The sequence below is a fragment of the Dendrobates tinctorius genome, unplaced genomic scaffold, assembly GCF_039654945.1.
Source record: "Dendrobates tinctorius isolate UK_male_01 unplaced genomic scaffold, ASM3965494v1 ptg000342l, whole genome shotgun sequence".
NCBI lineage: Eukaryota > Metazoa > Chordata > Amphibia > Anura > Dendrobatidae > Dendrobates > Dendrobates tinctorius.
The window spans coordinates 2,103,273-2,126,789 of NW_027362008.1; the positions used below are offsets into that span (position 1 = coordinate 2,103,273).

The 23,517-nt window shown below is 48.1% G+C and overlaps 2 protein-coding genes across 4 annotated transcripts in view; one reads left to right on the top strand and one right to left on the bottom strand.

The window, feature by feature from the left end:
* Positions 1-23,517, bottom strand: part of LOC141074931 (uncharacterized) — a 1,026,924-nt gene that overhangs the window by 435,384 nt on the left and 568,023 nt on the right. The window lies entirely within an intron of this gene.
* LOC141074919 (uncharacterized) overlaps positions 1,901-23,517 on the top strand; it is a 488,071-nt gene continuing 466,454 nt past the window's right edge. The window contains exons 1-8 of one of the 2 annotated variants that reach the window (XM_073562230.1): positions 1,901-2,268; positions 2,706-2,852; positions 3,169-3,348; positions 5,414-5,537; positions 9,828-9,925; positions 10,004-10,082; positions 10,188-10,285; positions 10,407-10,524. In XM_073562230.1, coding sequence (XP_073418331.1) covers positions 2,775-2,852; positions 3,169-3,348; positions 5,414-5,537; positions 9,828-9,925; positions 10,004-10,082; positions 10,188-10,285; positions 10,407-10,524 — 775 coding nt within the window. In that variant the 5' untranslated portion in view covers positions 1,901-2,268; positions 2,706-2,774. The remainder of the gene's footprint in view (positions 2,269-2,705; positions 2,853-3,168; positions 3,349-5,413; positions 5,538-9,827; positions 9,926-10,003; positions 10,083-10,187; positions 10,286-10,406; positions 10,525-23,517) is intronic. The other variant, XM_073562231.1, reaches the window with a different exon arrangement.

Sequence of the window (23,517 nt, forward strand, 5' to 3'; positions counted from 1 at the left end):
CTGTGAAATGCAGACGCAGCACCTGTGAAATGCGCAGACGCAGCACCTGTGAAATGCAGACGCAGCACCTGTGAAATGCAGACGCAGCACCTGTGAAATGCGCAGACGCAGCACCTGTGAAATGCAGACACCGCACCTGTGAAATGCGCAGACGCAGCACCTGTGAAATGCAGACACCGCACCTGTGAAATGCAGACACCGCACCTGTGAAATGCGCAGACGCAGCACCTGTGAAATGCGCAGACGCAGCACCTGTGAAATGCAGACGCCGCACCTGTGAAATGCAGACACCGCACCTGTGAAATGCAGACGCAGCACCTGTGAAATGCAGACGCAGCACCTGTGAAATGCGCAGACGCAGCACCTGTGAAATGCAGACACCGCACCTGTGAAATGCGCAGACGCAGCACCTGTGAAATGCAGACGCAGCACCTGTGAAATGCGCAGACGTAGCACCTGTGAAATGCAGACGCCGCACCTGTGAAATGCAGACGCAGCACCTGTGAAATGCGCAGACACCGCACCTGTGAAAAGCGCAGACGCAGCACCTGTGAAATGCAGACGCAGCACCTGTGAAATGCGCAGATGCAGCACCTGTGAAATGCAGACGCAGCACCTGTGAAAAGCGCAGACGCAGCACCTGTGAAAAGCGCAGACACCGCACCTGTGAAAAGCGCAGACGCAGCACCTGTGAAATGCAGACGCAGCACCTGTGAAATGCGCAGACGCAGCACCTGTGAAATGCGCAGACGCAGCACCTGTGAAATGCAGACGCAGCACCTGTGAAAAGCGCAGACGCAGCACCTGTGAAAAGCGCAGACACCGCACCTGTGAAATGCGCAGACGCAGCACCTGTGAAATGCAGACGCAGCACCTGTGAAAAGCGCAGACGCAGCACCTGTGAAATGCAGACGCAGCACCTGTGAAATGCGCAGACGCAGCACCTGTGAAATGCAGACGCAGCACCTGTGAAAAGCGCAGACACCGCAGCTGTGAAAAGCGCAGACGCAGCACCTGTGAAATGCAGACGCAGCACCTGTGAAAAGCGCAGACGCAGCACCTGTGAAAAGCGCAGACGCAGCACCTGTGAAATGCGCAGACGCAGCACCTGTGAAATGCAGACACCGCACCTGTGAAATGCAGACGCAGCACCTGTGAAATGCGCAGACGCAGCACCTGTGAAATGCAGACGCCGCACCTGTGAAATGCAGACGCCGCACCTGTGAAATGCAGACGCAGCACCTGTGAAATGCATACGCAGCACCTGTGAAATGCGCAGACGCAGCACCTGTGAAATGCAGACGCAGCACCTGTGAAATGCAGACGCAGCACCTGTGAAATGCGCAGACGCAGCACCTGTGAAATGCAGACGCCGCACCTGTGAAATGCGCAGACGCAGCACCTGTGAAATGCAGACGCAGCACCTGTGAAATGCAGACGCAGCACCTGTGAAATGCAGACGCAGCACCTGTGAAATGCGCAGACACCGCACCTGTGAAATGCAGACGCAGCACCTGTGAAATGCGCAGACACCGCACCTGTGAAATGCAGACGCCGCACCTGTGAAATGCGCAGACACCGCACCTGTGAAATGCAGACGCCGCACCTGTGAAATGCGCAGACGCAGCACCTGTGAAATGCGCAGACACCGCACCTGTGAAATGCAGACGCAGCACCTGTGAAATGCAGACGCAGCACCTGTGAAATGCGCAGACGCCGCACCTGTGAAATGCAGACGCCGCACCTGTGAAATGCAGACGCAGCACCTGTGAAATGCGCGCTCATGAATGAATGCGCGCCGCCGCCTTCTGCGCGCTGTTGATTGTGCGACTTTCCCAGCCTGCCCCAGGATCTGGATGTGAGAGCGCTCATAAATGCCCCGCCCTCACTGCCGTGGTAAACCAATCAGCACTGCAGCTCACAAACACTGCCACCCCCTGACACGCCCACTACAGAACTAAACTGCGAAACACATACTCGCTGCCGGGAGCCCAACAGCTCCGAGATAAGCCCCCAACCTGTCACTGACCGCACTCCACACCGCTCACAGACAGGGGGCACCAGAGAGACAGCTGAGACAGTGTGTAATGGAAGCTTGACTTCTCTTCCAGCCTTTGCTGTCAGAACACGCCCCCAGAGCTGACGTCACACCTGGAAGGAGCCCATCCAGTCTAGCATTTACCTCAGTGCAGCCGCTCCGTCCCGGGTGTGCGCAGCTCGTGTTCTCTGGGGTCAGCCAGCAGCAGATTTCCGGTTCCCGCCATTCCGGTGAGATGACAGGAGGGTTTGTGGTGAATCTGTGAGAGGAGAGTGTGGGGGGAGATCAGAGCTGTTCCTGTGGAGGCTCCTGCTCCATGTGACTGCGGCTCCTCAGTGTTGGGGACGGGCAGCATTGTATGGGGGATGTGCAGCGTCTCCTCCTCCCCTCACGGCCCCCGCTGGAGGTGGAGTTACCACGGTGACCGTCCCCCGCTGGAGGTGTAGTTACCACGGTGACCGTCCCCCCGCTGGAGGTGTAGTTACCACGGTGACCGTCCCCCACCTGCGAGGCTGATAATGAGCGGTCAGATCGGTGGAGGAGGCCGCGGTGGAGTTTTGTGGCTTTTCCTTCAGATTCTTCCTGATAAATGTTGATATTTGGGCAGAATTTAGTGATTGTCGTTCTCTCGTCCCCTGTGATTTCCATCTTCTCCTTCATCATGAAGACGCCGGCAGGACGAGATCCCTCCAGCTGATCCAGTGCTCATCCCTCCTCTCCTGAATGACCCCCGAGGATGGACGAGGACAGGAATGAGACCACCAGGAGATTATTCCACTGCGCCCTGGAGATCATCTCCCTGCTGAGCGGAGAGGTAACTCCTCTACATTTCTATCAGCTTTATTGTGTGATGTGACGAGTCCGACACCGGGAAGAGGAAATCCAGAATAGGAGAGAAGGATTCTCTACTGTAAGAGCAGGGATTCAGTGGAGCTCTCTGCTCGGAGGAGTTGTCATGGGGATTCCCTATAAGAGCTGTAGAGGGGCCGGGATGTCTGTCCGGAGTGTAATAATATTCCCGGTTATGGCCCCAGATTACTGGAGACGGTTATTGATCCCGGGATTTCTACTGATTGTCAGATCTGGAGTCGGGAAGGAATTCTTCTCCCTAAGTGTCTCTCCATACACAGGATTACACAATAGTGAGGAAGACACCGGGGGACTGTGTGACTCCCATCATCCATCTCCAGGAGTCAGGAGGGCGGAGCCCGGGCCCCATCACAGAGCCTCCCCTGCACACCCCGATACATGAGAGGAACAAGAAGATCCTGGAGCTCAGCAACAAGATGATCGAGCTGCTGAGCGGAGAGGTGACTGCTGGGACATTATACAGGACTGGGGGATTCTGTGTGATGACCGGAGAGGTGACTGCTGGGACATTATACAGGACTGGAGGATTCTGGGTGATGAGAGGAGAGGTGACTGCTGGGACATTATACAGGACGGCACTGGAGGATTCTGGGTGATGAGCGGAGAGGTGACTGCTGGGACATTATACAGGATGGCACTGGAGGATTCTGGGTGATGAGAGGAGAGGTGACTGCTGGGACATTATACAGGACGGCACTGGAGGATTCTGGGTGATGAGCGGAGAGGTGACTGCTGGGACATTATACAGGATGGCACTGGAGGATTCTGGGTGATGAGCGGAAAGGTGACTGCTGGGACATTATTGTATTGCCAACTGTTCAGCAATAAGGTTCGGATACGGCTTTAAAGAAGGCTACTACTTGGATATAACACAATTTTATTATACAATGATTAATTTATATGATAGAACACCAAGTTAATGGAATGGCAGATATAATATTACCCTGTCTTGTTAATTATTTTCATGTGAATCACAATTATTATGAACTATAGTACATAGAGAAATAAGTATCCATACTATACATTACCAAGCGTTGTAGCATCACTTCTCTACTGGAGGGACCCCACAGTGTCAGTGAGAAGGAAAATACTCTGGTGTTGTCATCACAGAAACCGTGCACCCACGATAGCTTCTGGAAATGTCCCCTCTCTCACTGACATAGGGTCCACCTTTTTATACACAACTCTCCCACATTACAGCTGTGCAGTATGCTTAGTCTGCCTCAGAATCTTGAATCTGCACAGTAGTTGTTGTCTTGACAACAGCACAAGACTTCAAGGTCTGTTTGATATAGATTACTACAATCTTAGTTTGTTTGCGCCAACCAGAGATTCGTTTGCCTTTCGCATGTCTCTTAACAATAGCACAATATTTTGCTAGTGATTATAACCCAGGCTCTGTTTGCCTCTGGTCAACTTGTCAAAGTTGTCTATCACTGTTCAAAGTTAAACATATGTTGCTTGTTACAAAGTTAACTCTTCATGCTCATAGCATAATGCTCTAAGATGGGCAGCATGACTTCCATAATCCCCTATTCTGAAAACTGGATACCTATCGTAATTCAGACACACACTCATACATGTCAAGATGTGTATGACAATCGATCCTCGATTATTGATGTCATGCATGACCCAATATTGCTACATGAGACCATAACATTTTGGTCTCTCTTGTCAATCGAGAATCATACTATTATTGAGCACAAGACTTCCTTGTTCAAGCAGCATAAATATTCATTATCTATACAGTTGTTATTCCTATTGTAAGAATACACCACACAGAATTAGTTGGAAAGCTCCTTGTAGAATTCCCATCAACCACCCCCCAAGTGAAAGTATTCAGTATCTATCACTCTTTGTCAACGCAAATATCACAGGGGTCACTTGTGTACAAATCAGGATAATGAATCTTTGTAACACAGAGCTTCAAAGACCACAGAACAATTCCTTGTCTTACGTTATTGACACAGAGCAAACGCTTTGTGGTTCAGTGTCAAAGTTTAGCATTAATGATATTACATCATAGTATATTGCAATATAGTGTTTGGATTCAAACAACCATATTTCATATTTGCAATACTTTCCATCCTTGGTCTAATGACCACACTATATCAAAGCATATAAACAATATATTACAATATGTAGGCTATAAGATATCCATGTTTTTATTAGCACCACAGAGGGCACTGGAGGATTCTGGGTGATAAGCGGAGAGGTGACTGCTGGGACATTATACAGGACGGCACTGAAGGATTCTGGGTGATGAGCGGAGAGGTGACTGCTGGGACATTATACAGGACGGCACTGGAGGATTCTGGGTGATGAGCGGAGAGGTGACTGCTGGGACATTATATAGGACAGCACTGGAGGATTCTGGCTGATGAGCGGAGAGGTGACTGCTGGGACATTATACAGCTCTGGAGGATTCTGGCTGATGAGCGGAGAGGTGACTGCTGGGACATTATACAGGAGGATTCTGGGTGATGACGGTGTCGTTGTTGTCAGGTTCCTATAAGATGTCAGGACGTCGCTGTCTATCTCTCCATGGAGGAGTGGGAGTATCTAGAAGGACACCAGGATCGGTACCAGGCGGTGATGATGGAGGAGCGCCGGCCTCTTACACCACGAGGTGAGCAGTGAGGCTCCTTGTTGGCTCCAGTGGATGTGATGACGTCTCTCCGGCGTCCTCCTATAATAGATGAGTTTTCTCCAGACTTGCTCTGGTTTTCTCTACATTTTCTCCGTCTGACAACGGCTTTCATTTCCCTGATTGTTTTCTTCTGATCTGTGAGTCGAGGTTTCTCCGCTGTCGTCTTGTCTTCATCAGTCTTGAGTCTTCGTTCTCTTCTTTCAGAATCTTTCTCCTTCCTTAGAGCATCGGTCACATTTTCTCTGCAGATGTCTCATCCTTCTGTCCGTTCTCTCCTGTGAGTTTTTTCGGTCCCTAAGTCTGTTGTGGATTGTTACTCAGCAGAGTCGGGGTTAATGTATGGGTGATTTTCCCCCTAATCCGCTGTCGCTCGTCCGTCCCTCAGAATCGGTGCAGGCTCAATGTCGTCATCAGTCGTGGTCAGCGTCCGGCTCCTCCCTCTTGGCTGACACTTGTCACCTTCCTTGGACTCCTCCTTCATTCTCTCTTTGTGACAAATCACTTTCTCCGTTCCGTGCACAAAGTCCTGGATAAATATTGGCTCCGGACCGTCCCTCAGACCTCGGGACACGAGTCACTGACTGTAACGGATTCAATGTGTAACACACAGACCCCTCTATATAGAGACTAATGTGTAACACACAGACCCCTCTATATAGAGACTAATGTGTAACACACAGACCCCTCTATATAGAGACTAATGTGTAACACACAGACCCCTCTATATAGAGACTAATGTATAACACACAGACCCCTCTATATAGAGACTAATGTATAACACACAGACCCCTCTATATAGAGACTAATGTATAACACACAGACCCCTCTATATAGAGACTAATGTATAACACACAGACCCCTCTATATAGAGACTAATGTATAACACACAGACCCCTCTATATAGAGACTAATGTATAATACACAGACCCCTCTATATAGAGACTAATGTGTAACACACAGACCCCTCTATATAGAGACTAATGTGTAACACACAGACCCCTCTATATAGAGACTAATGTGTAACACACAGACCCCTCTATATAGAGACTAATGTGTAACACACAGACCCCTCTATATAGAGACTAATGTGTAACACACAGACCCCTCTATATAGAGACTAATGTGTAACACACAGACCCCTCTATATAGAGACTAATGTGTAACACACAGACCCCTCTATATAGAGACTAATGTATAACACACAGACCCCTCTATATAGAGACTAATGTTTAACACACAGACCCCTCTATATAGAGACTAATGTGTAACACACAGACCCCTCTATATAGAGACTAATGTGTAACACACAGACCCCTCTATATAGAGACTAATGTGTAACACACAGACCCCTCTATATAGAGACTAATGTGTAACACACAGACCCCTCTATATAGAGACTAATGTATAACACACAGACCCCTCTATATAGAGACTAATGTGTAACACACAGACCCCTCTATATAGAGACTAATGTGTAACACACAGACCCCTCTATATAGAGACTAATGTGTAACACACAGACCCCTCTATATAGAGACTAATGTGTAACACACAGACCCCTCTATATAGAGACTAATGTTTAACACACAGACCCCTCTATATAGAGACTAATGTTTAACACACAGACCCCTCTATATAGAGACTAATGTGTAACACACAGACCCCTCTATATAGAGACTAATGTGTAACACACAGACCCCTCTATATAGAGACTAATGTGTAACACACAGACCCCTCTATATAGAGACTAATGTGTAACACACAGACCCCTCTATATAGAGACTAATGTATAACACACAGACCCCTCTATATAGAGACAATGTATAACACACAGACCCCCCCTATATAGGGGTCATACACTGCTCGGGAATCCGAATCCTGTTTTTTCGGTTGGTTTTTCCACCAACGTAGAAGAGGATTCTTTACTGTTAGGGCAGTGAGAATCTGAAATTCCCTGCCTGAGGAGGTGGTGATGGTGAACTCAGCCGAGGGTTTCAAGAGAGGCCTGGATGTCTTCCTGGAGCGTAACAATATTTTATCTTACAGTGATTAGGTTCTTTAGAAGGACGTAGATCTGGGAATTTATTCTGACGGAATAGTATGTTTCAGTCCCTGCGGCTGCATGATTGGCGGCTGTAAGGCCGGTTTCACACTAGCGCATTTTCAGCGCGCGCACGGCCGGGGGTAGCTCCGCCCCCGAGCCGGCTCTCTGCCCGGCGTGCCCGCCCCTTGCCTGTAGCGCCGCCTCCTAGCGGACGGCGGCGCCTGCGATCGGCGCACCCTATCTTTAGCATAGGGTGCGCCGATCGTGCGCAGGTCGTGCGCTAGTTGCGCTTTGACCTGCGCTGCGCACTTATGACGGTGCGCCGTGCGCGCCAAAATCCGAAAAGTTCGATTTTGGCGCGCACGGCGCACCGTCAAAAGTGCGCAGCGCAGGTCAAAGCGCAACTAGCGCACGACCTGCGCACGATCGGCGCACCCTATGCTAAAGATAGGGTGCGCCGATCGCAGGCGCCGCCGTCCGCTAGGAGGCGGCGCTACAGGCAAGGGGCGGGCACGCCGGGCAGAGAGCCGGCTCGGGGGCGGAGCTACCCCCGGCCGTGCGCGCGCTGAAAATGCGCTAATGTGAAACCGGCCTTAGGCAGGCAATCCCCACTCGTGTTGTCTAACAGTTGCAAATCATACAACCACAAGGATTTGAATATAATATACGAGCTCTGCCAGATGCTTGGATAACACCCGATCATGCTAGGATAAGACTCATCACTAGTACTGATGTGGAAACCTTTTGTGGAAAGGTTTAGGAGAAACTCAAAAGGTGTCACACGTTTGCCAGTTTTCATCAAATCAGCTAGGTGATCGATCGGAGACAAGTAGAGGTCTCTTGCTGTACGGGCTTGTCTCATCTCAGAAGCAAAGTCACAAGTTTTTTTTACAATCACAGAGATAAGAAAAATAGGAATGGCTTCTTACATTACATTACCTAAGAGAGAAGATATTTTAATTGGGGGAAGAAAGTATTTTAGTTGGATTAATAACGAGTCATAAATTGACTCCTCCAGAAGTTTATTATGAATTCCGTAGAAGTCCTTGAAGCTCGCTTTGTCTAATTAACTAGAATTTCAAACACAGAAATTAAAAGGTTAACAGTCAGGCACCTGTATATAGAGACAGCGCCCGGTGTTATTGCTTTTATGAATAACACTTATAAAGTTAATATTAAAATGCAAAATTAATAAAGATTTATAGGTTGATTTAATTGTCTAAAATAATAATCAAAACTAACTATAAAATATTTACCATAACAGTATCTGCCCCAAAATGGTATCAATAAAAACGTCAGGTCAGTGCACAAAAAATAAGCCCTCACCCGGCCCCATGACCCGAAACATGGAAGCGTTGTGGTTCTTGGAAGATGGTGACCAAGAAAGAGATTTTTGCTTTTTGTAACGGATTTTGGAATTATTGTTCACCACTTGAATAAAAATAAACCTGTACATGATTGGTGTCTGCGTACTCGTACTGACGTGGAGAATCATATTGCCGGGTCAGCTTCACTGTAAGGCCATGTGCACACGCTGCGGTTTTGGCCCTGCAGAACTGCAGCAGTTCCGCAGACATGGTACTTTACCATGTTAGCCTATGGGTTTTCAAAACCGCAGTGCTCACGCTGCGGTTTTTTTTCCGCAGCATGTCAATTGTTTCTGCGGATTCTGCTGCGGTTTGCCACCTATTCCATTGTCCAGGTGGCAAACCGCAGGGCAAAACCGCAGGCCAAACCGCAGCAAAACCGCAGGTCACTTTACCTGCAGTTTTACCTGCGGTTTCGCAGGAAAAAACACGCAGGTGAATCTGCAGTGTGTGCACATACCCTAACTGTCCGTTAAAAATGAGCCCTCGTACTGCTATAGGGATGGAAAATAAACCGTTATGGCTATATCCAGGCAGATGTTGAGATTTATCTCTATTAAAGAGGAATAAAAACACAGTAACTCATCACTGGTGGAGACGAAACTTGGAGAAGTTGTGATTGTTAGTACAGCGCCTCCATCTGACTGACGAGGGTCTTCTCTGTCCCTCTCCTCAGGGTCCTCATCCTCCGAGTGCAGAGCAGAGAGCACTAGGCTTTGGCCTCACTGATTATCACTTCATTACTTGTGGCCACAATGTGCTGGGACCATGGTACCGGTGGTGAGGACCACAACAATGTATAGTTGTATATAGACAGATACACGGCAGGTCATGTATTCAGTCTGTGTGTCTCCACAGATGGATCCAGGAGGAGAAATCCACCAGAGAGATGTCCCCGTCCTCTGTGTCCCCAGGACTGTCCAGAGGAGAATCACAACATCCCGGAGGATCATCAGGTAGATGACACTGAAGCCCCCACAGCATCTGACCATGAAGTGATGGGACCTGAGCTCACCTTACATTTTTCTTTTTAGGGTGAAGATCTGATTGATATTAAGGTTGAGGTTATACATGGAGCACAAGAGGCGATCGCAATATGGGCCGATCAGCAGGGTGAGGAGGGAAGACTGTCATGTCTGTTCTGTGGTCACCTACTACTACTCCCATCATCTCATCATCACATGACACAATCTATCCCATCACTGTGTGTCTCCACAGATGGATCCAGGAAGAGAAATCCACCAGAGAGATGTCCCCGCCCTCTGTGTCCCCAGGACTGCCCAGAGGAGAATCACAACATCCCGGAGGATCATCAGGTAGACGGTGCTGAGCCCTGTACTGGATCTGTATATGGGGGACATTTCTGAGCGAGGTCATAGGTGTCACAGATTTTGGTGGTTTCTTGTATTGTGCTGATTGTTACATCTGATATATCAGGAGGAAGATCCGACTAAGAATAAAATGAAGGATGAGACAGAAGAAGAAGCGATGACGAGTGGGGATCAGCCGTGTGTGTGTGACGGGAAGGAGGAGATTCCGGTAGATGTTTCCACAGGTATGTAATGTCGAGGGAGCTATTTAGGGAGGGCTAAATTAACCCTTCATGGTTGATCCAGTGATTTCCAAATTAGTTCATAGGGCGTTGCTAGCAACTGGGAATGACAACACGGAGACGAGGGTCTCTGTACGGGAGGATCCAAGGCAGATCACTAGTCCCCTTTATTTTAGTCACTTCTTTTATAATCTTTTGCTTAATTATGCAAATTATACAGCTACCAATAGAATCGTAATACATTTAAGCAAATAGTATTGCAAGAAAATCGGAATATGTCCCTAGCTGCGTGATGTAGAATATAGAACAATAGCACATTCTTTTAGGGTCTCATCTCATATCTCATATCTTGTACAAGCTCGAACAGTCTGGTTTCATAACAGCCGTGAACTTTCATCTAGTTAAGTTACAAAATTTAACTCGTAAACAACAAAATGGCGTCGCAAGCACAAAAATGGAGGTCTGGAGAACAAGATGTCCATACAACTGAATACTGTACTTCACAGTAATAATTGCTGTGATAGTGATTATGATGTCCGGTGTGTGATGATGATGACCGGTGTGTGATATCGTGTGGAGTCTCCGGTGCAGTGAAGCTTTATCCACTGTCCATATCACAGCAGTAGCGTCCCGTGATGGCGCAGATGCTCCTGTAGAGTCCGGCGGTGCACCGATGAATAACGGGGCCGCCTTCACACTTCTTCTTAATGATTTAGGAAGCACAGATATAGTTTTCCTTTACCTTTGTGAATATTACTTTCATCCTTTCCGTCCATATTTTTCTTCCACAAGTCCCGTGTTGCCATATAAATGACTGAGTTTGTGTTACAGGTTATGGATCTCAGTGATGCAGCAGCCTCTTCCTGGTGCTGACGAGTGACGACATGATTATCATAGTATAGGTCATGGTTAATATCCGGTTCTCGCAGGGTTAACTTTTGCTGGCCTCCCTCTGCATCTGGGAGGGGTATTTATACTCACTCCAGACTAGGATTCCCTGTCAGCTATACTGTTTTTCTGGCTGTGTGTCTGACCCCTGGTGTGCGTGTATACTGCTTTGCGTGTTTGCTTCCCGTGTATGACCCGGTCTGTCCCCTCACTCTGTTCTCTGGCTCACGTTTTGGTACTATTGTCTTCTCCGGTTCTGACCACCTGGCTTGGCTATCGTTACTCCTTTACCGTTTGCCCCTATTGTACCGTCTATTGCCCATTCTGGTTTTCTGATCTATTGCTTCGTCCTGACTAACCATTCTGTCTAACCCTTAGGTACTGTCTTGCTATCTCGTGCTTTGACCCCGGCTTGATCTCGTTTACGTCTTTCTATGCCCCTTGGTAACTTGTTCCGTAGTTACCCTTTTAGGAGTTTTCCTCAGCTCCTAGCTCTGAAGTTTAGACCATGCCTTCAGCAGTCACCTGCTCTAGGTCCTGTTAGTCTGGAGCATGCATCGTCACCACTGCTGCCCTGCTCCACAGGTATCTTTGTGCGCAGTTTTTGTACTCAGGACACGCACACTGGCTCAGTGAGCAAGTGCGGTGTTCCTGACATTATAGCTGACCATTTCAGTTTTTTTTTTCTCTCTCTGAGGGGAAAAAAATAAAAAAAGGGAGTGTTATCCTCATGGATCCCATGCAAGCTTTGGCTGATCAGGTCAAGCACCTGACACAAATGTTCCATAAACTCAATGTGGAACAGCGCACGATGGCCCATACCCAGCACCGGTTGGTGGATACTGTGCAGGAGGCCGTCGCTGCAGGGGCTCCGAGTTCTGGGGGTAGAGATGTGGCCTTAGCGTCCCCCCGAATCTCCAGTCAAATTGCCAGACCCTTTCTCAGGGGATAAAAGGGAGTTCAGGTCCTTCAGAGAAGGATGCAAGCTTTTTTTTTTTTTCCCTAAGGCCCCGCTCCTCCGGGGACAAGATCCAGAGGGTGGGGGTCGTCATTTCCCTACTTCGGGGGCTCCACAGGCATGGGCCTGATAGTGCGTCTGGCAGAGGATATGTTGATGAGTGTGACACAGGGGAGGCACTCTGCTGAATAGTTCTGCTCAGAGTTTAGACGTTGGACCGCCGAAGTGTCCTGGCCCTGAGGGGGTTGTTCCACAGGGGCCTGTCTGACCGTCTGCAGGATGCTCTGGCATTACATCCTCCTCCTGATACCCTGGAGGATGCCATGATGCAGGCGGTCCGTACGGACCGGAGACTCAGTGCTAGAGGAATGATGCAACAAGAGGCTCCCTTTACCTCAAATTGTGTGACTCTGCACCTGTATCTGAGCCCATGGAGATTGGGTCAGTCTCGGTTAAGGAGAAAGTGAGAAGGCACCGAAGAGAAAACCTACTATGCTTTTACTGTGGAGCCTCTGGGCATTGGAAAAGGAATTGCCCCTCCTGCCCTTCAGTGAAACCATCAGAGAAACGACTGAGTCTGGGCAACAATCGGGGAGGTTGCCCAGACTGCCAGGTACATTTTTTCTCTCTTACAAAGATGGTGCTCCAGGTTGAATATGTTCTTGCTGGCGGTCCTGTTATGACCACCGCCTTTGTTGACTGTGGTTCCTCCATTAATCTGATTGATGCCCAAGTTGTGACTGTTAATAAGATAGGGACAGTCAGGCTGAAAGACCCTGTTAAAATTGTGGCTGTGGATTCATCCCCTCTTACCCGGGATGGAATTTGTTTTATGTCTGAAGTTTTTTCTATGAAAATGGTTTCCACTCACGTGGAAAAATTAAGTTGTTTCATTCTGAATAATTTGCCTGCAGGACTGGTATTGGGGATGCCCTGGCTGCAACGCCACAATCCTCTCATTGATTGGGTGAAGGGGGAGATCACCCGATGGGAATGTAATGATAATGGTCTGTGTTGTAACCCGACTCCTTTTGTCAATACGATAAAATCTATGTCGTCTGGAGGGTATTCCGGAGTACCTGAGAGACTTTGAAGACGTGTTTTCCGAAAGCGAGGCTGAGGCGCTCCCACCACATAGACCATATGATTGTGCTATCTGGAGCCAAATTACCCAAGGCTCGTTTGTTCAATTTGTCTGGGCCTGAGCGCCAAGCTATGAAAGAGTACATCAAAGAGAGCCTTCGCAAGGAGCATATTCGGCCGTCGGTCTCACCCGTGGCAGCGGAGTTTTTCTTTGTAAAGAAAAAAGATGGTGGGTTGCGACCGTGCCTCGACTTTCGGGAACTGAACAAAATTACCGTTAAGAACACGTACCCTCTTCCGTTGATTCCCAATTTATGTAACCAACTCACGGGGGCCAAATGGTTTTCTAAGCTCGATCTACGAGGGGCTTATAACCTTATAAGGATCCGGGAGGGGGACAAATGGAAAACAGCGTTCCTGACAACTGAGGGGCTGTTTGAAAACTTGGTTATGCCCTTCGGCCTCACTAACACCCCTGCTGTTTTTCAGAACTTCATAAATGTTGTTTTCTCTGACCTGATTGGGCGTTATGTAGTCATCTACTTGGATGACATCTTGATATACTCTGAGGACAGTCAGTCACACTTACACCATCTACGTACGGTTCTTATGAGACTCCGGGAGAACCATTTATATGCTAAGCTGGGGAAGTGCTCATTTTTTATGCAAGAACTATCTTTTCTGGGTGTAATTGTATCCGGGGAGGGATTCTGCATGGATCCAGGGAAGGTTCAGGCCATTACAGATTGGGTGCAGCCTCATGATCTGGAGGGGTTGCAGCGATTTCTGGGCTATGCAAACCATTATAGGAAGTTCATTAAAGGGTTCTCCCAGGTGGTGAAACCCTTGACGGACCTCACTCTTAAAGGGGCAGATGTAAAAAACAAAATTGGTCCGTGGCTGCAAAAAATTCCTTCCTTACATTAAAGAAATGCTTTACTTCAGCCCCTGTGTTGGTACAACCCGATTCGTCAAGACCTTTTATCGTGGAGGTCGACGCTGTGGGGGTGGGGGCAGTGTTGTCCCAGGGCCCCTCTACCCTGACTAACCTCAAACCCTGTGCTTTTCTCCTTCGTCTCATTGGGGGACACAGGTACGGTGGGTGTATGCTACCGCCATCTGGAGGCTGACACTAGGCAAACAACACAAGGTTAGCTCCTCCCCCGCTGTATACATCCTCACCCTGATTGCGGGCTGAAGACAGTTTTTTGCTTAGTGTCTCTGGAGGCACACGTCTGGTCCTTTTTTTCACCAGACTTTTTTTTTTTTTTTTCCCCATGTAGATTAGACAGGGGCAACGGATCCTACTGAAAGGTTCCGATTTCCCCAAACCATCAACAGGCGAGCACGTGCGAGTGTCGTCTCCACGTATCCTTTCCCGCGAAGTGGGACAAATCTGGGCAATTTCCCCAGAATTTTTTTTTTCTTTTCTTTATTTTTTCTAAAAAGATGAGATAGGGGCAACGGATCCTATTGAAAGGGTCCGATTTCCCCAAACCATCAACGGGCGAGCACGTGCGAGTGTCGTCTCCACGTATCCTTTCCCGCGACGTGGGACATGATGCCGGACCTAGCCCTGACCACCCCTAGGTAGGAAACCATGGACTATTCAGAGGCACAAGACGGTCCCAGCGGCCCCCACTGCTCCACCAACGCAAGACGAAGGTGCTGCAAGGAGGCGGACGGTCCCTCTCCTCGGCTAAAGCTGGACGGAGTTAGGGTGCCTGCTCCGTCCAGGATCCCCACACCACCCCCTGCTCCCTGGTTTGTGTTCGCCCTAAAGGGCCTACCTGGATCCTGTTTACAGCGCATTTAAGGTGCGGGTGCAGGGGGCTCCTGGGCAGCAGCGGCAGGCAGCGGTGTGCGTCTTCCTAGGGCCTCCTCGTATTCAGGGAAGAGTAGCGGCGTTTTCTTGCTGTTAGCACCGGCGCCGCCGCAGCATTGCATGGCGCCGAAAATTTAGCCCCCAGTTTTTTGGCCATTGTTAGGCCGCGGCCAGGAAAGAGGTCGGCTTACCCCTCGGAGGCGCAGAAGGCCGGGCACGCAGTCGGGGTACACAGGTCGGGTAAGTTCAGTCTGCGGAGTCTGCTAAAACAGCAAGGGGGCCCTGCCCCCACCCCTCCCCTCGCACTGAGGCGGAAAAAAAAAAAATATATTTTTTTTTTTTTGTGTGGGTTATATATAAAATGCCTAGCAGGCTCAATATGGCCGGGAAAGGGAAGATGCACTCTTTTCTCTACGCTGCATGCACTTCTTGTAAGGCCCCGTTTCCACGAGCGCAGAGCGCCAAAGTGTGCGAGGCCTGCGACTCCGATCGCGCCCAGGAGCCTCCCTCAGCGACTGATTCCAGAGAGCCGAATCCTCCGAAATGGGCGCTATCGTTGTCCCAGTCTGTGGCTTCGCTTACAAAGGCGATTGAGTCCCTTCACGCCCCAAAGGGAGGCAGGGATAGTGGCTCGCTTATCTGGGAAGGGTCCTCCACCTCACAGGAACCTTCGGCCTGCAGGGGCCGTTCCCATGCCAGACAGAGGCGAAGGAAACAAACCCATACGAGGTCTCCCGGCTTAGCCTTGGCTTGGCATCGGGGAGTCCAGCATCACGCTCCCTTTCACCAGCGAGCTGGAGCGGGCAAAGTTTGGATCGTGGCTGAGACGAGACACTTGATCTAGATACCCGGGATGCCGGGAGACAGTGGACATCCTCATTGAAGCTGTCAATCAAACCCTGGGGATTGAGGATGCTGCTACCTTGGCCACGAGCCATAAGGTAGCCTTTAAGCGGGCCAAGCACCCGCATAGAGTATTTGGCACTCACCCAGAATTTGAGGATATAGTGCAGCTTCTCGGGTCAGAAGCCTATAGAGACAAGATACCCATTTGCCCCGGAACGCTGTAAGAAATGGGCGGAATCGCTCTCGTATATTTGACTATGTTTTGGTTTCTTATCTTTTTCTTTTTTACTTTTCTTTTTTTGTCTGTTCTCTTTTTTTATTTTCTTTTTGGCATCCTTTGGGGTCAATACTCTGGCCCGTCTGTAAGTATATCTGCTCCCATTTTTTCTTCCAGGTTTTTTCCTCCCAAATACCCAGGCATCTATGTGTTACAATGGACTCTCAGTGTATTTGTAGACGTGTTGGTTCTAACATGCTATATGTGACTATATTAAGTGTGCAGTTCCATTCTGCCGGCAGCACTGTGAACTTCTCGTATCAGTATTATGAGTATACAAATCTTATCCTTGAATGTTAGGGGCCTAAATTCCCCTGAAAAACTCTCTATGATGTGGAGGGAGTTGGGGAGGTCACGGGCGGATGTTGTCTGCCTTCAAGAAACACATATTTTAAGCCGATTATTTCAGGCTTCGACACCCTCACTTCCCCACATGTTTTTTGCTAATGGTCAGACCAAAAAGGCTGGTGTGTGCATTATGGTGAAACGTACAATAGCATTTCAATTTTTATCACAATATGCTGACTCCGTAGGTAGATGCTTGACAGTCACTTGCCTGCTTAATGGAGAGGTGCACACGTTGACAAATGTATATGCTCCCAATGAAGGCCAACACAAATTTTTGAGAACTACCTTTAATGATATCTCTTTAAAAGCGAAGGGTAGCAATATCATATATGGTGATTTCAATCTCCCCATGAATGCGGACCTTGACTGCTCTTCAGGAAGGAAGAGAACTAGGAGGGGTTTGAACCTCCTATCCCATGAATTTCACCTGCATGATTTTTGGAGATACTCACACGCATCGGAAAGAGATTATACTTTTTATTCTCCTAGGCACTCCACATACTCCCGTATCGACTATTTCTTAATAGATAGTGCGATCCTAAGCAGGTGTCTAAATGCCACTATTGGCCTAATTGCCTGGTCTGACCACGCTCCTGTCTCTCTGACCCTTGCTCTTGCCCACCAGGCTGACCCTGCGTTCAGTTGGCGACTTCAGGACTCATTGCTGCTGAGTGGGGAGGTGGTTGATAGGGTTTCATCGGAGCTGGAGGGCTACTTTCAAATAAACGATAATGGGGAGGTCTCTGATGAGACCCTTTTGGTCTGCTCACAAAGTGGTGGTTAGGGGGGTTCTCCTACAACAAGCTTCATATTTAAAGAAGAAAAGAGAAGCCAGTAGAGAGGCTCTGCTCTCCCGTTTACATTATTTAGATGCTATTAATAAGGCTGCACATACGCCCTCCGTCTCTGAGGTGATCTCCCAAATTAGATTTAAATTAAGGGAAAATTTCCTATACAAATATGCATACAATATGAGGAAACTTAAAACTAACTTATATGCTACCGGGGACAGGGCGGGAGCGCTTCTAGCTCGCAGAGTTCGTAAACGGGAGGTCATGTCACGAATTGACCACATATTGGATGAGCAAGGTAGAGACCTTAGGAACCCACGGGACATAGTGCAAGCCTTTGCTCAATATTACACTGCCCTCTATAACTTAAAAGATGATGCCTCCACCCCTCAACCTGACCAAACATCTATTGATGCATACTTAGATTCTGTTAATTTGCCATGTATTACCATTGACCAATTAAATTATTTAAACGCCCCCTTCGCGGCTGCAGAAATTCAGCAGGCGATTAAACAGACTAAACTTCATAAAGCACCAGGCCCAGATGGCTTAACAAATGATTATTATAGGACCTTTTCTCAGCAATTAACACCATATCTATAGCATCTGTTCACACACTGGAGAGACGCTGGTACTGTGATGGCCCCTAATTTAGAGGCCACTATTTCCACTATACCAAAACCGGGGAAATCACTCGCACATCCCGGAGATTTCAGACCCATTGCTTTGTTATATTCAGATGTCAAACTGTTTACTAAAATCATAGCATCTAGACTGAAACTAATTATACCGACTATAGTGTCACCAGATCAGGTGGGTTTCGTTGCAGGACGGGAGACGAAGGATGGCATACGACGTATGTTGAATTTGATTAAAATATCTGAGCTGTCTGGCCAACCCAGTGCATTCCTGTCACTTGATGCTGAAAAAGCTTTTGACAGGGTGCACTGGGGATATTTAAGAGCAGTCCTGAAGAAATTTGGACTGTCGGGCCCTATATTATCTGCAATCGGTGCCATGTACTCGACCCCCTGCGCCAGGGTTTTGACGTCTGGCTTCTTGTACGGCCCGTTCCAGATCACGAACGGTACGAGACAGGGGTGCCCGCTCTCGCCTATTGTCTTTGCGTTGTGCATGGAGCCGCTTGCCGAGCGAATTAGAATGTCGGCGGGCATTTCTGGGATTAGGGTTGGACAGGTGGAGCACAAAGTCAGTCTATACGCCGATGTCATTCTATCCTGTGTAAATTTAGAATCTTCGTTTTCTGCGATTATTTGTGAACTTGGGGAATTTAGCAAGGTCTCATACTATAAACTGAACCTACAAAATCCCTGTTGTTTCCGGTGGCGGTTCCTTGTGCGGCAAAGACAAGGCTGAAGGCCATTTTTCCGTTTAAGTGGATGAGAGAGGGTATTCCATATTTGGGCATTACACTGACGGGTTCTGAGCAGATTGTGGATAGGAACTTTACTAATTTGGAAATACAGCTTAAGAAACAATTGGAGCAGCTTCATGCTGTCCAGACCTCCTGGATTGCAAGGATTAATGCCTTTAAGATGATTGACCTACCTAAAATATTGTACCTACTCCGGTGCATACCAATGATAGTCCCTAAAAAAAGAATTCTAAGATTACAAACTATGGCATATAGTTATATTTGGTCATATAAAAAGTCTAGGATCTCCAGGGCCCTAATGTATTTCCCGTATAAAAAAGGGGGACTGGGGGTACCAAACTTGTTAAAGTATCATAAAGCCGCTATAATGACGGGACTGAGAGACTGGTGGCAAGCGGAAAGAGACCATAAATGGCTTCAAATAGAAAACTATTATGCTACCGCCAGGTCTACCCGATATATTTTGGAGGTTGAAGCTATTAAAACTACTAAATATTCCCCACTTTTGCCAACTATGAAAGCTGCGCTACATCATTGGAGGACATTGGTCCCATCTCTTATTAAACTATCACTCCACTCCATATCGTTAAAGGCCCTTGAGATGCATATTCCATACCTTAATCTTCAGTCATGGGTTGCTGCCGGAATTGTGAGTCTGGGAGACCTAGTGGGGAGTGGTGGGTTAATCCCGTTTGACCAACTGGCTGCTGAGTTTCCGGCCACCCGGAGATGTTTTTACCAATACCTACAAATACGTCATATGTTGCATAATTCACCGGACTCGTTTTTTTTCAATTCACAACTAAATAACACAGTTAACGGTTATTTTCTGCTGCCTGATTCTGGCCCGAGAGGTATCTCATTATTATATAGAGCCCTGAATGACCCGCCGGTTAATACAAAACTGCCCTATATGATCAGGTGGGAGCGGGATCTGGGTTTTCTCTCCGAACCTGTTGACTGGGAGGAAGGATTGTGTGAAGTTGTACGGGTCTCTTCATGTGTGAACCATCTGGAGCAGTTGAAAAAGACGCACCTGAGATGGTACCAGTTCCCGGTCCGAACTGCACATTTTGGAGCTGGTGGGTCTGGTGAATGCTGGAGAGGGTGTGGGATGAGGGGTACTCTTGAGCATACTTGGTGGTCCTGTCCGGTGCTCCAGCCTTGGTGGAGGGGTGTTGATTTATTGATCTCACAAGTCTTGGGCATCCAGATGACTCTGACCCCAAGCCAGGGCATTTTACACATTGGCCTGAACAAAATTCCTCATATTCTTAGAGGTACGCTGTCACATATTTTGATAGCTGCTAGAGTGTTGACAGCGGCTAGATGGAAAGATCCCACCCCCCCAGAGGTTGCAGGACTAATTGATTGAATTAACACTCACTGCCAGCTTGAACTAGCACTAGCTCACTCGATGACCGCCATAATAAAAAGACAGAACATTTGGCACCCCTAGATACATAGTAGACACTCCACAGTTGCCCCGCTCCAGCCTGCTTAGCCGTATATAATTAAGATGCCGGATATTAGATATTGGATATTGTTTGTTTTCTTTCCTTTTTGGAATATATTACTGTACTGCAGAACACTGAGACTTATGTGTACTTGCTGTTACACATAGTTATATCGATGCCACTAATGCCTGTTCCTCCCCTCACCCCTTCCCCTCCCCCCCTTCCTTTCCTGTTTTTCATTTGTCGGTCCCCACTTTCTGCTCCTTATTTTCTCCTCTCGTTCCCCTAGTTTCATATATATGGTGGTTGTAACTATGGTTGTCATTGTTTTGACTTGTTTTCTTGTTCAACCTCAATAAAAATAATTGAGGAAAAAAAAAGAAATGGGCGGAATCCCCAGTGGTGGACCCGCCAGTGTCACGCCTGGCCTCGAAATCCTTGATGTCGGTCCCTAGCGGCTCGTCCATTAAGGACCCCACGGATCGGCTCACAGAGGGTTTGGCGCAATCAGTTTTTGAGGCATCAGGTTTGGCGCTCGCCCCTTCGTTCACGGCGACGTGGGTAGCCAAGGCCATGATGTCATGGTCAGAGTCTTTGAATAACACCTTGCAGGATAGAGGACTACCTGTGGAGGTGTCTGAGGTTGCAAGTCAGATTGCTATGGCTGGAGACTACTTAATTAATGCATCTTTTGATGCGGCTAATTGTGCAGCATTTGCGGCTGCTAACGCGATAGCCATTAGGAGAGCCCTCTGGTTGAGAACTTGGCGAGCCGATTCAATTTCCAAGAAGTCCTTGACTTCCTTGCCCTATCAGGGAGGCAGCCTGTTCGGGGAGAAGTTGGATCGGCTCATCTCCGATGCGACAGGAGGGAAAAGTAGCTTCCTCCCGCAGCAAAAGTTGAAACATCCTTTTTGTCAGGTCCCGACACGTTTTCGAGCTTTTCGCAACACCGGATGGATGGCAGCAGCCAGTTCGACCGGCCCACCTCGCTTCAACCAGGATAGGGAGCCCAGGTCGAGAGGAGCCAGGACCCAGAGACCCTCAGCCAAATGACTCGGGGCCTTTGGTAGGCGACAGCAGCAGGGTGGGGGGCCGCCTGCTCCTTTTTTGCCATATCTGGGCCGAGGTAGCACACGACTTATGGGTGGTAGAACTGGTGACTTCAGGGTACGAGAGAGTTCATCAGGTACCCTCCAACACGTTTTTTTCTCTCCCGACTTCCCAAGGTGGAGTCTCGGGCGAAAGCACTGTTAGGGGCCATCGATTCACTCCAAGACAACGGAGTTGTTGTTCCCGTACCAGAGCACGAAAAAGCTCAAGGTTTTTATTCCAATCTGTTCGCGGTCCCCAAAAAAGACGGGACAGTCAGACCAGTTTTGGACCTGAAGCTCCTAAACAGGTTCATCAGAGTCAAACATTTCAGGATGGAATCTCTCCGTTCTGTTATATCAGCCATGGAGCAGGGAGAGTACTTAGCCTCGATCGACATTCAGGATGCCTACCTGCACGTTCCCATTTTTCCTCCAGTTTCTTCGGTTCACCATCAATGGGCGACTTTTTCAATTCGCATCACTCGCACTCCCATTCGGGATAGCCACCGCCCCCAGAGTGTTCACGAAGGTAATGGCAGTCGTAATGGCCGTCTTACACTCGCGGGGCATAGTCGTCTTGCCATATTTAGACAACCTCTTGGTGAAGGGTCCCTCGTTTCGGGTTGGTTGGTCAACAGGAAGAAATCATCGCTGGTCCCAGCTCGGAGGATTGTTTTTCTAGGAATGGTCTTCGATACCTCCCAAGGGTTGGTAAGTCTCCCTCAAAACAAGGCCCTAGCGCTCAGACAGGGAGTCCTGAAGCTCCAGCAGCAGGTCCCTCACACCATTCGGTTTGGGATGAGGATACTGGGGAAGATGGTGGCAGCAATGGAAGCAATTGCGTTTGCTCAATTTCATCTTCGACCCCTACAGCATGCTGTTGTGAGTTCATTTTCTATAAATGGATATATAGATAGAGCAGATTTCTAATCTGCTTTTGCTATTGAAAACATTATCTATGAGCTCAAAAACCTTTCATGTGATGCAGTTTTTTTTAAAAAGATGATCAGCTTTTGCAGCTGAAAAACGTATCCTCAAAAAACACAGGAAAAATGCTGTGTGTGAATGTAGCCTTAGATCAGGAATATAACAGCCATTTATAGGACATTTCATAACTTTCCCAAACTCCTATGAAAAAATATTCAGCACATCCTGCATTGAACTACTGTACTCAATTTATTATATATTTTAGGAGTCGGAGTCGGTCCATTTTACACCGACTCCAACTCCGACTCCGACTCCACCAAAATGAGCACCGACTCCACGACTCCGACTCCACAGCCCTGGATTCTAGGGTACTCAATAGCAGGAAAGAATTGTTAAAAAAAAAAAAAGTGTCAGAATTTTTTTTTTTTCGTGTATATTTTTTCCTCTATTTCTCTGAGGCCGTAGGAAGAATTTTTTCCTCAATGGAGATTAAGCAATTGTCTGATCGTGTGGAGCAGCTTGCTGCTGAAGTGCGGGGAATTTCCGCCTACCTTGCTCATTCACATGCTGCTGAACCAAAGATCCCTACTCTTGATGTGTTTTTTGGGTATCGGTCTAACTTTCTGAATTTTAAGAATAATTGTAAATTATTTTTTGCCTTGAAGCCTAACTCATCGGGGAGCTCTGCGCAGCAGGTTAAAATTGTCATCTCTTTGCTGCGCGGCGATCCCCAGGATTGGGCGTTTTCTTTGAAACCTGATGATCCTATTCTCACTGATGTGAATGCATTTTTTCAGGCCTTGGGGTTGTTGTATGATGAACCTAATGCTATTGATCAGGCTGAAAAGGCCCTGTTGGCATTGAGCCAGGGTCAGGATTCTGCAGAGTTGTACTGTCAAAAATTCCGAAAGTGGGCGGTCCTTACTACCTGGAATGATGGTGCCTTGGCAGCTCTCTTTCGGAAGGGTTTGTCAGAAACCGTAAAAGATACTATGGTGGGATTTCCTGTTCCCTCTGGTCTTGACGATTCTATGTCATTAGCCATTCAGGTTGATTGGCGTTGGCGTGAACGCAAAACTGTACGAGAGGTGTTGCCACCTGTTGAA